This window comes from Colletotrichum lupini, chromosome 1 (assembly GCF_023278565.1).
Source record: "Colletotrichum lupini chromosome 1, complete sequence".
Taxonomy (NCBI): Eukaryota; Fungi; Ascomycota; class Sordariomycetes; order Glomerellales; family Glomerellaceae; genus Colletotrichum; species Colletotrichum lupini.
This window is the reverse complement of record NC_064672.1, coordinates 1,808,554-1,825,740: the sequence shown is the minus strand read 5'-3', so window position 1 is coordinate 1,825,740 and position 17,187 is coordinate 1,808,554. Positions and strand designations below refer to the sequence as shown.

At 29.7% G+C, this 17,187-nt stretch overlaps 1 protein-coding gene and 1 non-coding gene across 2 annotated transcripts; both read right to left on the bottom strand.

Moving 5' to 3' along the window:
- Window positions 1-15,990: 15,990 nt before the first annotated feature.
- On the bottom strand, window positions 15,991-16,100 carry CLUP02_tRNA005. Its single transcript has one exon. It is a non-coding gene; the product is annotated as a tRNA-Ser (tRNA).
- A 624-nt stretch (window positions 16,101-16,724) lies between these two features.
- Window positions 16,725-17,187, bottom strand: CLUP02_00506 (pyrimidine 5'-nucleotidase; the record flags this gene model as incomplete). The annotated part of the gene is made up of 2 exons (XM_049279554.1): window positions 16,725-16,900; window positions 16,989-17,187. Coding segments are annotated over 2 exons (375 nt in total), but the record flags the coding sequence as incomplete, so codon positions are not given.

Below are 17,187 nucleotides of genomic sequence, written 5' to 3'. Positions count from 1 at the left end.
ATTACCGATTATTAAGTTTTAAAAGTATATGCTAAAGCCGTTATTATTATTACTAATATTATATAAGTTACTCCCTTTACGTAACTAAATCTTAGCAATCTCTCAGTAACGTATTATTAAGGGTTATAATACTATATCTTTTTTTTAAAGATTGCACTAAGCTAAATAAAAAAGGTTTTATAATATATTATTAATTAACTTATTTTTAGCGACTTTTTACCGCGAACTTAACGTTTATTATCCTATTTTATATATACCCTTTTTTTATAACGTTCGAATTTATTAACTACTTCTACTACTCTTTTAAAATACTTAATAAGCTCCTATATATTATACTTAATAAGTTACCTAGCCTATTTAACGAGATATTATAAGTTTCTTCCCTCGCTTTATATTATAAGAATTCTTTTAACTTTTTAAACGTCTTATTTATTCTCTAACTCCGGGAGATTCGCTATTTAGTTATTAACTATTTAATAATTTCCTTATAACTTAAGCTAGGAAACTAAAAAAATATTATATATTCTTTAATATTACTTTAGTAAATATACTTAGTAAGCCTATTTCCCTACCCTTTTAATTATTACTATTTTAATATATCTCGGCGCTAGTTTATTATTTTTAAATTATATATTCTTTATTAATAAGCCGACGACCTCTTTATAATTAAACTTTTTTAGGATATATTTTTTATTATAATAAGCTACTTAGCTCTTAGAGGCTTATATTTATACTCGCGTAGCTTAAGCCCTAATCTCCTTAATCTTTTAAACCTTTTTTTAAACCCCCTAGACTATAGCTTTATAATTAAGTATATATTTAATATACTTAGGGTAGTAGCTATATAGTACTATATATAGGGATATTTTTATAATAGAGTATTAGCTATTATTATATATAAACTCGGCCTCCTCTAGCTACGCTACTTACTTATTTAGCGAGCCCTTAATATAAATCCTTAAATACTTTTTTAATATTTAATAAGTTCGCTCCGTTTAGTTATTTATTTATAAATAATACGTAATAAATAGTTAGTAATATATCGCCCGTTCTTTAATAAACTCTTCTTAAAATACGCTTATAAAAAGCTTATTTCTATTTATAATAATACCTTTAAGCATACCGAACTTATATTTAACCTCTTAATATAAAATACTTACTATTTATACTACGTTAAGTATTTTAATAATAAGTAAGAACTTTGCGAACTTTATTATATAATAAATAATAATTAAAATATTATTATACTCTAGGCTATTATTACGAGCGCTTAGTAATAGCCCCGTAATAAAGTTTATAAATATTTTTTAAAATAGATATAAGGGTAATAATAATAACTATAGCTACCCGTACGGCTTATATTTTAAGGTTATAACTCCTAAATAATACTTATAGTTCTTAACGTATTCCTAAATATTTTATTAAATATCTTCTTAATAAAACCTTTTTTAAATTAGCTCGAGAGTTTTTATAGCTCTTATATAACTTACCCTATAGTTATTATAATATTAATAAAAGATCTTTATTTAAAAAAACTCTACTTAAGGAATAACGAGTCTTTTTTTAAAAAATAATATACCTTATTTGTTAAGTAAATATATTTTTAGCTTACTAACCGTAGTACGAACTCTTATTAATTATAATATATAAAACTCGTTTTTAGTTTATAGTCCTCTAATAAGCTTCTTAATTTTTAGTAAGAAATAAGAAGCGAATACCGTTTTGCCTCTTATAAGCTCTTTTATAATAAAATATAAAATATACTATTTTAATATAATAACCCTAGCTCTATTTAACTCCTCTTTATTTTTATTAAACCGTTAATAAGCGTTTATTAATAACTCTCTTACTTTCTTACCTCGAGTTATTATAATAATAACTATTACTATTTTATTAATATGCCCTATAATACGCTACTAATATAAAGGAGAGGATTCCCTATCCCTAGAGCTAGTTAATATTTAGTTAAGATTATAAAGAGAGGCCTTAACTACTTAAACGTATACTTTAGTAATATCGTTTTGTCTTTTTAAGCTAATTATCTTTTATTAAACGTTAAATAGTAGTTTACTAATAAGACGTAGCTTCTAGGCTAATATAAAGAGGACGTCTTTATAAAGCACTTCCCCCTCTATATAATCTAGCTTTTTAAATAAATTGTTCGCTAGGTTCGTTTTCCCTAGCTAGTATTTTAAATTAAAATTAAATATTAATAGTTTATATATTTACTTCGCGAGCTTTTTTTAAAGGTCTCGCGCTAATATACCGATTACTTTTTTAAGTACTTAGTAATTTATTAGAACTATAAACTTTTATAAAAGGCCCTAAAAGTAATAAGCTTAGTACTCTAGCCCTTTTATTATAATAAGTAGTTCTTATTAACCTATAGCCTATTACTACTCCGTATTTATAAGCTTTTATAACTAATAAATAACGGGTTACTATTCTCTATTAGCTTATTATAATAAGATTATTATAATAACTTTAATTAAAGCGTCGGTTTTTACTTATATAATACGTTATAAGTTTTAGTATATAAGTATAGTTACTAAGGTAAAAGCGACCTTTAGCTAATTAAACGCCTTATTTACTTCCTTAGTTTATTAAAAATCCCTTATTTACCCCTTTTCTATTTTTAGTAATACTATTATTAATATAACGATACCTAAGTATTTAGTAATAAACTTCTAATAAAAGTTATAGAACCCTAAGAATACTTAGATATCCTTAATAAACTCTAGCGCCTTTTAGTTAGCGATCGTTTATATTTACGACGAGTTAATCTTAATTCTTTTTAATATAATAATATAACTTAAGAACTCGACCCTTTTTTAATAAAACGAGTACTTCGATAGTTTAATAAAAAGCCTATATAAATATAGACGTTAGAGGACTTTTTCAATATCCTCTATATACTACTCCTTTATTATTAAGTAAATTATTAAATCGTTTATATATATTATATAATAAGTATTTAGTAAGTTAGCGAGCGCTTAGTAAATATATACTTAAAACGTTACGGGTACGTTCGTTAGCTTAAAAAATATGATAATATACTTAAAGTAACCGTATTGGCTCCGGAACGCTATTTTTTATTAATCTTCTTTTTTAATTTGGATACGGTAGTAAGCATCTTTAATATTTATTTTTAAGATCTATTTTATTTTACGAAGCCTATCTAAGAGCTCGCTAATAAGTAATAATAAGTATTAATTCTTTATAATTACTTTATTTAGCCCGTAGTAGTTTATATAAAAGCGTAGCGTACTATCCTTTTTTAATATAAAGAGGATCGGTACTTTAGCTTTATTAACTAAAAATATAATACGACCGTTCGCTAAGTTTTTAATAATATATACGCAAAGCTTATTGAGTTATTTCTTATTTAATAAATAAATAGGACTATACGGTAGTTTAGTACCCGGAACTAAGTTAATAAAATATTTTACCCCGCTATATAACTACGGTCCCTTTATTAACTACTTATTAAACGTTTCTATTTCTAATTAAAGTTCTAATAATAGACCCCCTCGTAGTTTAGTCTCCGTTACCCCTATAATACTTCTTATAATAATAATATATAATATATATACCCTTTTACAATTCTTAATAATATTATAAGCTATTACCTTTAGTTTAGTAACTAAAATAGGATCGTATAACTATATATTCGTTACTATATTAATACGAATACCCTCTTAGCTTATTAATAATCGTAATAATAAGAGGTCTACTATTTCTTTATCCTTATTAACTACGGTAAATAATTATTAAATCTTCTTTAGCTACTTATAGTAGTTAATAAGGAAGAGCGTTAACTAGTAGGCTTTCCCTTAGCCTATAGCTTTACCCTAAAAGTTCCTTAATAAGGGAGCTATAGTAATAGCCGGGGTTAACCCTAAGTAGGTTACGAGCCTAGTATTAATAATATTTATTTTAAAATATATATTTATATTAACTTTTATTAGCTTTTTAATAATACCTTATAGAACTATTACCCTACCCTTTATAATTATTCTTATTAATACCTTCTTAATACTTAGTATAAGTATATTAAGTATATTACTTATACTTACTTATTTTTTAATAAGTTAACCTCTATAACTCTCGGCTTAATAATAACCTATTAAATAGTTACTAACGTTAGCTTTAATCGGGGGTACGTTAGCTTATTATTACCCCTTCTTTTTAACTTATTTTTTTAGTACTTATTAAATATATAGCCTATTTTATTATATATAAAGTACTTAATATTATTACTACGACGCTTTTATAATAGCTCGGCGCGAGTACTCTTATTATACGGCTTTTATAATATTACTTTTAATAAGTCCTTAGAACCTAGCCCCTTAGAGCTCTCTTTACTCTTTTTTTTTTAAAAAGGGGATATTTAACGTAATTACTCTAATAATAAATATAGCCTCTTTTTACTATCCTTTTATAACTAATTACCGCCCTTTTACTAATTTAATAACTATAGTTTATTAGCCTCGTAAGTTATATTACGTACTCTTTTAATTAAGACCTTATAACGAATTAAATCGTCCTATAACTAAAATAGTAATTTAAAAAAGAACTAATATACTTCTATTTTTAAATTCTTTATATTTTCTATACTTAAGTTATAATAAATCGCTAATTACTTAGTAAAGAACTAAGTAAGGGTCTAGCTTTTTTTTAGCCTCTTCGTCCTTAGCTCTTTATAATATTCCCGTTCCTAAGTCTCGGGGTTTACGTATTATTAGTAAATAAACGCTAAGAAGTCGCCCTAAGAAAGGGGATCCTAGAGGCTCTTTTTATAATTACGCTATCATATTTATAATAATAAGGATATCTTAAATAGGGCCTATTTAATATACTATTTTATAATACTTTCTATACAAAGCTTATTACTTATTTTTATAATAATAATTTAGTTTACTACCTAAGTACTTATAGACTCTTCTTTAATCGGTTTATAATTATAAAAAGGAGGCTTTTTATATTCTTATTAATTTAAACGCATCGCTAGCCGCTCAATAAGCTATTAAATAAGCTCTTTATATTAATACCGTTCTTAGTTTTAATTTTAATTATTATTTTTATTATTTTATAAAAGTAGGTTATTATTAGGCTTATAAGGTTTATTAAACTAGCTATTTTAGTACTACTTGCGCTTTTATATGCGCCTTAACCTCGTATATTTAGTAATTAATTATTAATAAACGCCCCGTTTATAATAAATAAGGTCTTCGGGGTGTTAACGGGGTAACTAGCCCGTAAAAGTAATTTATTCTAATTATCTTTTTTATCTAGCTCTTTTATAGACGCTAGTATTTAAGTAGGACTCGCCCTATAATAAGCTCGTTCTCTTAAATAAAATAAGGTTAAGTAGTTAACTCTAAATAACTATAGCTCGTTAATACTAACGGCTTTTTATTAACGGCTAGGTATTATTTTATTAACGTTCCGTTCGTTTCCGTAATTTATTATTACTTATATTAATTATTCTATAAAAATAAAAGCTTTAAAATTATAAGAAATTAAGTTATAAATACTTAACTAGCGAGGTTATAATATAAGTATAAGTATATTATAAGACTAAAGCTTATAAAGTCTTTTATAAGGGCTTTACTTCTTAAAAAGTTCTTTTATAATACGATCCGTATATTAGTTACTAAGTTATTAGCGTCCTATTACCGGCCGCATCCCGAATCTATTATAATTCCTAGCTTATTTATATCCCTTAGGTAATATAAAAAAGGAGTATTAGTTAGTAAGATATAAAAAGTAATATTATTAAATAGGGTATTAATAACCGTAGATTTTAATAACTTTATAAGTTTATTATTATTAAATTAAATACCTACCTCGCTAGTTTTAAAAGTATTAAAAATAACTTCGGGTTATTATTATTATAATACGAAGAGTTAAGGGTAGCCCGTAGTTAAGAATTCCGTAGCGCTAGTATTAAGTATAATACTTTAAAAGTCCCTTAATAAGTACTTCTCGTTTAATAAAAAAGAGGTTATTAGTTTTATAAGCTTAGTTAACTTATTAATAAAAGTAGTATTAATAAGGCTATACTTTATTACTTAAGTAGCGAGGATATTTATAAGGGTTCTATTATTAATAATAGTCGTAAAGTATATTATTAAGATCTAGACTTCGTTTTCGTAATTATCTTTATAATTAAAGTCGAGGTTATTAAAGTATTAAATTATAATATTATTATCGTTATTATTATTAATAAGGGCGGTTCCTTTATAAAAAGCGAGGAATTATAAGTATAAGCTTAGTATAAATCTCTTATTTTTTTCCTTACTATTTTTATATTTCTTATATACTTAACGTTACTCTTTTTCTAAGTACTTATTTAACTAATAGCCGGTTTTATAATAAACAAAATACTTTTTATTAATAATACTACGGCCGCGTTAATTCCGCTTATTAAATTAGGTTTTTTTATTAAAGCTACTATAAATACGGTCGGTTTAATAAGTAGCGGGGACCTCTTTATTATAAGTACTATTTTAAAAATATTATTACTACTTATTATAGTTACGCTCTCTTTTTATAGTATTAATTAAGGTACTAAGTTAGTAATAAATACTAATAAATATAAGTACTGGGTTAAGTATAATAAGTCTATATTTTAATATACTACTTAGATAATAAAGGAGTTAGTTACTTATATTAAAAATAGATCCCTAAATAGCTAGTACCTCGTAGAGGATTATAATATAGTTAATTAGTATTTATAAAATCTATTAGTTCGACTTACCTAAGTGTTACGGCGCTGGGCACTGGGCCCCTTAGCGCCTAGGCCTTAGGTACCTAACGGACCCCCTATGGGTTACGTAATTACTAAACCGCTAGGCCTAAAAGCCCAGCGCCCTAGATTCCGCCTACTAGTCTACTTTTTCCCTCTTTACGTTAAGTTATATTTATTAGGTTAATATAGTAGCGTTCTAACCTACCTCGAGTTCCCTTTCGTAACACTACTTAACGTTTATTATAAATTCCTTTTTTAAAAATAGAACGATAATATCTTAACTTATTTAATTTATTATAATAAATAGCTACTCTTATTAAAAAGAAGTGCGACGCTAAGTAATAGCTAACTAATTAACTATATAGAGTAATTAATACCCCCTAAATATATACCCCCTTTATTAAATACTATAGACCGAGATAAGAGCTAAGGAGGGTAAATATCTCTTTATATTAATAATTTTTAATAAGGTCGCTACTTATATAAGTAGTACTAGAGTATTATAAGTATTAATAAAAATATTAAACTTTTTATATTCGACCCCGAGGTCGACCTCTCTAACTAGCTTATAAAATAACTCCTACTTTTTATTACGTAAGCTAATTAACTTAAGTACCTCTGTCGCGTTAATAATAAGCTTACGTCCCTTATTTAAATTCGTAACGAGGGTCTCTTTAGTAATACTAAGTAGCACGACGCTAACTTTAAGTTTATTTAGGACCTATATAATTAAAATAAGGGCGTCGCCCTCTAGGCCTAGGTTAAGAGCTAACTAAAAATACGCATTACTTAGTACTACTTTAAATAAGTACTTATCTTTATAGTTAGCTAGCTAAGTAATAGCACCGAGCGGCTTTACGAAATAACTAAAGAAAATATTAAAGTTATATATATTATTATTATAGAGCTTTAGAATATTAAGAAGTAGTTAGACTACGCCCTTTATACTAATACTACGCTTAGTAAGCGCGTTAAGTAGCTAGAAAACGGCTCTATAGCTAGTATTAATAATAATAAGCGTAAAAATAATACTTACCGTGCGCTAGAGCAGCGCCTTATTAAACTCGAGGTATAGGGTAGCTATGAGAATATACCGGCCTCGGTATACTAACCCTCTTATAGATCTAAAATACCTAACGTCCCTACTTTTATAAGTAATAACGACGATAAGGGGCTAAAGTTCCCTTACTAGCTTTAGCGCATTACGAAGCGCCTTAAGAATATAAACTTTAGTACTAATAAATACCGCTTAGAGTACGTTATTAATAAAGTTAGTAGTATTATAACAAAGTTTATTTACCTTATACTAGCTTTTAATAAAATTATTATAATAAACTAGCTACTATATAAGCTTAAATCGGCCTATACTAGCCTTATTATAATAGATAACGCTAGCTAAAAACTAGACGCCCTCTTTATTACCCTTAAAGATATTTACTAAAAGCGCTTTATTTTTATAAAGCTCGCCCGCGTTAATAAGCTCCCTAAGTCTTAATAAAAGCGCCGCTTTTATAATAAGCTCCCGATTTACCTCTAGAACTAAGCTATTTTAAAGTACTTAAATAAAGACGCGACTTTTTAAAAATATACCAAGTACGTTACTTAGCTCGCTAATATAATATAGCCCTTATTAATTAGTAATAGGGCCCCTAAGAGCACTATACTTACTTATACCGCTCTTATTAAAAGAGGAGGTAGAAATAGTAGTATTATTAAATAAAATACCCGCGGCCGAACTATAAGCTATAAGACTATCCCTAAGGCTTTATATTAAAAGCTTAAGGATAGTAGTATTTATTTTATTTATAGCGAGCCTAGCTACGTCTCTTAGGACTATTTTAAAAAGCTAGATATTATTATAATAGCTATAGACGTTACTAATAAGTAGTACGTCTTAAACTTAGAAAACTAAGCCCTCTAATATAAATAACCTCTTAGTTAGGGAATAAGTATAAAAATAAAAAATTAGTAATTTATTTAGTAAACTTATAAGATCTTATAGGGGGGTAGCCTCTCGAGATTAAGCTTATAATAATATTTAATAAATATAGAATTCGCTTAAAAGCCTTATTTAATACGGGAGTTAATAAGTACGGATTTATAAATAACTACATAACCCTATTATTACGAGAATTTTATATAGCCCTATTTGATAAATTACTACGCCCTATCCCTACTACCGGATCTAATAGCAAGCAATTAGAAGACGCTAATATAATATGAATTACTAACTTATATATTAACTACCGGGTCCTCCTAAAAACACCCCTATTCTAACTTAATATAGGGCGCTATAACCTAATCCTAGGGTAGAAATAGTTTAAGTATTATAGAGTTAATTTAAATATACGCCGTAAGTACTTAATATAGCCCGAGGATTTACTACTATAAAATACCCCCTTTACTATCGTTAGGGATATAAAGGACCTATATACCCCTAAGGTTATCGATATATAATACTAAATCGATACTAAGTAATAATAAGAGATATTCGAAATAGATATAGTACGGTATAACGAATAATTATAAAAGAAGCGGGCACTACTTAAACCTATTAAAATACTTTATTAACTATAAGGCTCATAAGACTAATATATATAGCGGTTTAACGATATTAAAAATACTTAGAAAATAAATCGCGCGCTTGTTAGTACGCTATTAACCCCTTTAAAAAAGACTAAACCTATATAGACTTCTACTTAGTATAAGGGAGCTAATACTACCCTTAATATCGCTTTTATTAGCGCCCTAGCGTTCGAGACTAATTTAAAGCGCGAGGACGTCGAGCTAGGCTCTATATTACTATACGAGCTAGACTATATAATTAAAAATAAGTAAGCGGGATAGGAGGACCCCCTAAAAGGCGATAATTAAGAAACCCGAGACCTTATCGCTACGAAGCTTTTAAAAATACTAAAACCTTAGATTAACGTCTTTAATAAAATAGTAAGTAATATACTAACGCTATATTATAATTATAATTATAAAATAGAGCTCGTAGAGGGAGGCCGAGAGAAGCTTACTTACTACCCCTTCTATAAGTAGTTAGTACCTAAGCTAGAGGTAATTAGAACCTACTTTCTAAAGTATTTTTATAAGGGATTTATCGAGCCTAGTAACGCGCCCTTTACGTTGCCTATACTATTCATTAAGAAATATAATAATAGCTTATAATTCTATATCGACTTTAAAAAGCTAAATAAGATTATAAAAAAGGATTAGTACTCTCTATTTTTAATTAATAAAATACTAACGCGGCTAAGCCGAGCTAAGGTATTTACTAAACTTAATATTAAATAAGCCTTTTACTATATCTACTTTAACCCTATTTTAAAAGACCTTACGACCTTCCGTACCCGCTACGGGGTATATAAATATAAAGTACTACCCTTTGGCCTCTATAATAAGCTAGCTACGTACTAGCAATATATAAACGACGTATTAATAAAGTACCTAGATAATTTTTATACTACGTATATAGATAATATCCTAATCTTTTTAAACGACCCCCTATAATACTACGAGTATATTACGAAAGTACTAAATCGCTTACGAAAAGCTAAATTATAAGCCGATATTAAGAAGTACGAATTTAGCGTTACTATTACGAAGTACTTAGGTTTTATTATTAATATTAATAGTATATAACTTAATAAAAATAAAGTTTTTATTATAAGGAACTAAAAGCTACTTATATTACTTAAGGGTATTTAATCGTTCCTCGGCTTTTATAATTTTTATAAGAGGTTTATAAAGGACTACGGGCGCTTAGCTAGACTACTAACGAAGCTAATTAGTAAAGGCGTGCCCTTTTGATTTAATATTAATTATAATATTACGTTCGAAGCGCTAAAACTAGCCCTTACGACGGCGCTTATATTTTATTACTTTAGGCCCGAGCTATTTATATATTTAAAAACTAACGTATTAAACTTAGTATACGCTAGAGCCCTAGTTTAATAATAAATAAATAATAGCCTATAGTACCCCGTAGTGTTCTATTTAAAAATTATAAACGGCGCGGAGCTTAATTACGTTATATATAATAAAGAGATATTAATAATAGTAGTTTATTTAGAGGAGTAGCGCGCAGAACTAGTTAGTTATTACTAAAAGTTTAATATTATTATAAATTATTAGCCGCTCCTATTCTTTATAACAAAGCGTCTCTTTAACTTATAATAAGCCCGCTAAGCTAGCGCCCTAGCCGACTTTAATTTTTAAATTTAGTATTGCCTAGGGTAGGAAAATATACTCGCTAACGCTCTATTAAAAAAGAACGAAGATATTAGGACTTAATAAGTATTAAAAGAGGCTAACCGAACCTAGGTCTTACTACCGCTAGAGCTATTATTATTAAATATTACTACTAAGCTACGAGCGCTATTAAAAAACGCGGTATAATAGCCCGAGCTCGTAGTTAGGGCCCTTATACTAGAGGACGAGCTTTAGGGGTACTTATTAATTAAAAAGGTACTAAAGCTTAACCGCGACTTAATAATAATATTACTTACCTTAATACGAGCACTAGTAGCTAAGGGCTATGAGCATTAGAAAATTTAGAACGATAGATTATTTATAATAAAAAGTAAGCTCGTTATACTTAAAGAGGATAATTTACGTACTATAATTATCTAAGAAGTATATAAATAGAGGCTCTTAGTATACTTAGGGTATAATAAAGTAATTAAAATAATTAAGTAACGGTACCACTAGCCTAGCCTTATAATAAATATTTATTAATATATTAGAAACTATTATACGTACCGTTACTCTTAAAAACCCTATAATAGGCCCCCGGGGGAGCTAAGGCCTTTACTTATACTTAACTACTCGTAGTAATATATTTCGATAGACTTTATAACGGTGCCCCCCGACTAGAAGGGCTACGATATAATATATATTATAATTAATAAACTAAGTAAAAGAGCTATATTAATACCCTATTATAAAACTATTACTACGCAGGATATAAATAAGATATTTTATAAACGAGTATTATTAATCTTTAAACTACCCGAGATTATTATTTTTAACCGCGGTCCTTAGTTTATATTAGACTTTTAGGGGGAGTTATATAAGCTCTACGGCGTTAAGTTATAGTTATTAATAACAGACTACCCGTAAATAAATAGTTAAATAAAGATCTTAAACTAGTATATCCTTTAGTAACTACGACCCTTAGTTAACTATTACTAAGATAACTAGAGCGATATACTACTTATAATAAACTTTACTTACGTAGCTTAACTTAATAAAACCACGGGACTATTACCCTACGAGGTCGAATTCGGCCACTAGCCTCGACTACTTTTTAACTAAGCCGCTAGAACCCGACGCTTTAACTTAACTAAAGAGAAGCTTAACTATATTAAGGCTTAGAAAATGGCCTAAGGTATCTATAAGGCCTAGGAGATTACTAGAGGTAATATAGGGGTCGCCTAAACGAGATACTAAAAGTACGCTAATTACTACCGACGGCCTAACGACCTAAAGATTAGTAATAAGGTATTTATAAATATATTTTATTAAAAAACTTAAGACGTTAATAAATTATAATAGCCCTAGGCTAGCCCCTAGCCTATTACTAGCGCTAGCTTAGGTAGTATATAGATTATAAAACTACTTATAAGGAGTAAAGCTTACTTAGTTTTTTACCTAAATAAGTTAAAAAAGGCTATAAAGGACCCCCTACTTAAATAATACTAAGACCTCCCGCTACCGATCCTCTATAGCTCTAACGAGCCTAAGTATAAAGTTTTATAAGTAGTTAAATTATAAGTATAATATAGTAAGTTATAATACTAAGCTAACTAAAAAGGGTATAATAAGGACCCTACGTAGTATAACGTAAAGAGCTTTTATTATACACTAGCGGCCCTATAAGCGTTTTATAAGTAATACTTAATAACTACGGGACTACTAAAGAACCTTATATTATAAATAGAAGTAATAGCTAATAATAGCCCGGCCTTATTATAGGCTAATAATAACGTAGTAGCCGCCCTTATTATAGGCTTATAGGAAGTAATTACGGAGGGTTAGAATAGGGAATTAAGTGTTATAAATAGCGCTTTTTATACTAGAGGGGGGGGTAATATTACGGCACTAGGTACTAAGCCCCTTAGCGCCTAGGCCTTAAGTACTTAACGGACCCCCTATAAGTTACGTAACTACTAGACCGCTAGGCCTAAAAGCCTAGCGCCCTAGATTCTGCCCACTGGTCTACTTTTTCCCTCTTTACGTTAAGTTACGTCTATTAGGTCAATATAGTAGTGTTCCGACCTGCCTCGAGTTCCCTTTCGTAATATAAGTTCTTACGAACTATAGAGTAATAGTAAAGGTTATAGAGCTTAGTAAAGTAGTTTTAATAGCTTATAAATAGTTTAAAATATTCTTAGGTCCTCTAATATATTATATTAAAACTAAATAAGTTAGAAATACTATTAAGTTAGTTAAAGTAAAAGGTTAACGCCCTTCCCTTAAGTATATTTAAAAAAGTATTAGAATAGTATCGTTTACTAATTCTTACTTATTAATATAATATTTTAAAAATCCGAAGCTTCTTATTAAAAATATCGTATTTCTTATTATTATACTTATTCTTATTATTATAAAGCTTAGTAAGGTTAACTAATTAGTAAATATTAGGTATAATATCGTTTTTAATTTCTATATTAAAGTATAATATTTAACGGGATAGATTTCGCTATTAAGTAATAATAACTTTATTTTTTAGTTCTTTTTCTTTTTCTTTTTAAAAAAGTAATAAGTTAATTAGTTAATAGCGAGGCTAAGGTTAAAATCTTAATTATTAGGATTAAGCGAGTTAGGGTTATACGGATTCCCTTATTATCTCTTTAGCTTATTAAATAAAATCGTCGGTATTTATTAATTATAAAAGTAATAAATAAAAGAAATAAGGATTATAATATAATATATTAAAATATTTAATACGGCTATAGTAAGTTACGATCTCCTTAGAAGTCTAAGTAAGGAAGTATTAAGTATTAAGGGTACTAATAATCTTTTTTATTATTTAATTACGATCTTTAATTATTAAATTAATATTATTATTTATAAAAAAGTCTCTTAGCTTCCTAAAAATCGCACTTTTTATTTTTAAAAAGTCCACTATTTCCTAGTTTTAAAAGTCGGTTTTAAAGTCCTTTTATAGCTCCTCGCCCGTTAGGCTATTTTAATAATAATATCTTATTATATAAAGGACGAAGGTATTAAGCTTTTTATTATTTATAAAAGTAAGTATAATATTAAATAAGCCTTATTAAGTTAAGTTAACGTAGTCCTATTAGCGAATTAGAATTAAATATAGTTTTATAATTTAAAAATATAGGTAGGCCGGAAGTAATATTAACTAATTATTAGACCCTTTTTACTTATTATTAGGGCCGGCGGTTATTATAATATATTTATAAAGTAAGTTATATAATAAAAAATTACTATAAGAAGTAATCGTCGTATTATAATTATAATATAACGTTAGTTAAGTTAAAAGGAGTAATAGGTTGGTTATAGCGATCGTTTTAATAATAATAAGCGGGCTATTATTACTAATTAGAAAATTCTACTTTTTTAACGAGGTATATAAATAGAAAGTTACTAAAGTCGGCAAAAGGTCGTAAAAAAGAAAAAAAGGCCTTTTATAACCGTACTTTTAATAATAAATGGAGGATTCCGTTAGCTACTAATTAGTAATTTCTTTTAATACTTTTTATATTTTATTTTTATTAATCTAGTTTCGGAGCTTTTATTAAGTTAAAAAGAGGTAGATTTGTTAATAATATAAAATAGATCCTCATTATTATTATTATTAAGATCTTTTTTTTTCCTTAATATCTCGGAATACTTTACTATTAGTAAGAGATTCGCTATTAACGTACTTATAATTCTAAAAGTTTTATTATTATTAAGTACTAATACGCTAGTAATCGTTAAATTAATCTTTTAATAATTAATCTCTTCTTATTTATTATTAGTTTAAAATAGCGCTTAGTTATAATATATTTATAATAGATTTTTTTATAAGCGGCTCGATTAGAGGGAAGTTAATAATAATAATAAGGTTAGTAAAGATAATATTAATAATAAAAATAAAGTTAATAATAGTAATAAAGTAGTTAATCTTTTTATAATAATAATTTTAATAAAAGAGATTATATATAATAAAGCGCGCTCTTAACGATTTATAATTAGTTAATTAGTTATTAATTAGTAATAATAAAAGAGAGTTAAGGTAATATAAACTAAGCCGTTTATTATTAATTAAATAAATAGAACTAAGTTAATAAGTTAGAATAATTAGCGAGGTAAGTCGAGGCTATTTTTTTTATAGTTATATCCTTACTAACTAATAATAGAAATATATATATAATTTAATTACTAATTAATATTAATATATATATAAATAGGTTAGACCTTTTAATCGTAACTAGGTTAACAGGTTAGTATAGGTCTATTGCGTGTATATAGGAGGGGAAGATCGTGGGCAGAGCCCGCGGTCCCTTAGTGGGTATAGGTAGGTAGAAGGGTCCGTCTGCACGGGCCTAGACTGCCTACCTACTACCCCTACTTTAACTACCTAATAAGGCCCCTTTTCTGCCTCGTAATCCAACACTTTTCTTCGCCTCGGCTCGCTGCAAGTAAACGAGCCCACAAGATGACGAGAACGACGACAACCGCCGGACTTGGCTTCTCTCATGTCCATCACGGTAACGTTTCAGCGGCAGCGAGCACCCTCACACGTCAGATGGTCCTGCTAAGAGTGTCTCCAGTTTGACGGCGTGGGCGGGAAGCATGGCGCAATAGAACACGAGCAACAGGGCCGGGGAACCCAGCTAGAGAGAGATGCGCCACTTTAGGGGTCCAATTGCCTAAAGTGTGCGCTTGCTTCCAGCGGAAAACAATCGATCTCTGGCCCAGCTTGCTTGTTTGTGATTGAGTCTTCTTCAATGGAGCTGACATGTCGGTTCAATCTGACTTCATTCACATTGTCCTACATCATTGTGCATTCATCGAATACATTTTACACGTTGTCTACGGGTAGGTTTAGTAAATCACGGCTCTTCAACACAGCTCGGACAGGCGCGACAAGCACACTTTGCGGCATGAGTCAAGGAAACAGAAGACCGTTGCATTCACACAAACGTGTGTGTAATGTTGTAGGCGGCGCAAAAAAGTAGCCACAAAATGGTCGTAAAAAAGGCAAAAGATATCATCGTCACCCACAGGATTCGAACCTGCGCGACCGAAGCCACTGGCTATCAACTCTCCAGGATAGAAATCCCAAACTAGCAGGCCAGCCCATTAACCACTCTGGCAAGGTGACTAATTGATTGTTAAGATCTCGACCTCTTCAGTGGACCATAACCCATTCCACGTGGAGCTGTCTGCGAAAAGAGATCCACCACAAGCCTCTGCTAATATGCAAGGGATATCCGTTGAATAAAGGCGACGTATGCATAAAGGTGGGTGACGCCTTATGCATGCTGTACTAAATCGGATGGCAGTCAAACATGCAACAGATACATTAAATCTCCAGGCAGCACATGTTCTGTTACGGAAGACATATCGGGCTAAGTAACTTAATCACACCTGGCCTTTCCCAAAACTGAGGAGTACAATATGTTCACCACGATTGGTACCATTCTTTTGAGTTGTCCGTTCACTTGACCATCGATCTCTGGATTGTAGATCTCGTGGTTGAAGCACCGCTATTTGCTATTGCTTGAGACCAAGTCGCAATAGGGGCATTTGAGTTTACCCATCCTCCACCCATCCTCCACCCATCCTTTGAAAAGCAATTTTATTTCACAGCGCGCAATCCGTTGTTGTCAACGATGTCAACCATTTACCGGGGAATCGTGCCTTAGTCTCAGTGTCTGTGATTTGTCTAGATTCTAGTCATTTCCTTTTTATGTGACCCGCGGAAGCATCATCTTTGTGTCTCAATCTAATTTTTCAAGGCGCTGGACCTGAAGAATTGAGGGTAAACGTCACGAAGCTCTCTTATATGACGAATTTGGAATTGGGAAGCCTGTATCTCGGGAATAGGCAACCCTTCTTCGACGAGATGGGCGGCCGTCCATCCGAGCTCTTTCGCGCTCTTGCAATTATCGTAGGAATCATCTGCAGGTTTTAGTACAAGTCATCTATTCACGAACTGAGACCAGCGGTGCATCCACCGTGCCAAAGTTTTCGGGAGTCAAGAGCTTACCAACAAAGTAACAGTCTCCCGGGTTTTCAACCCCTGCCTGTTCCATGGCCCTGCGGAACATCTCCTTGGCTGGTTTGCAGACGAATGGGTACTGGGCGTAGTCGCAGTAGGTCAGACCATCAAATAGGTCATCGATTCCAAGAAGTCGCACAACCCGCTTTCCGTGGTTGGCGTAGGCATTCGTGAAGAGCCAGAGTTT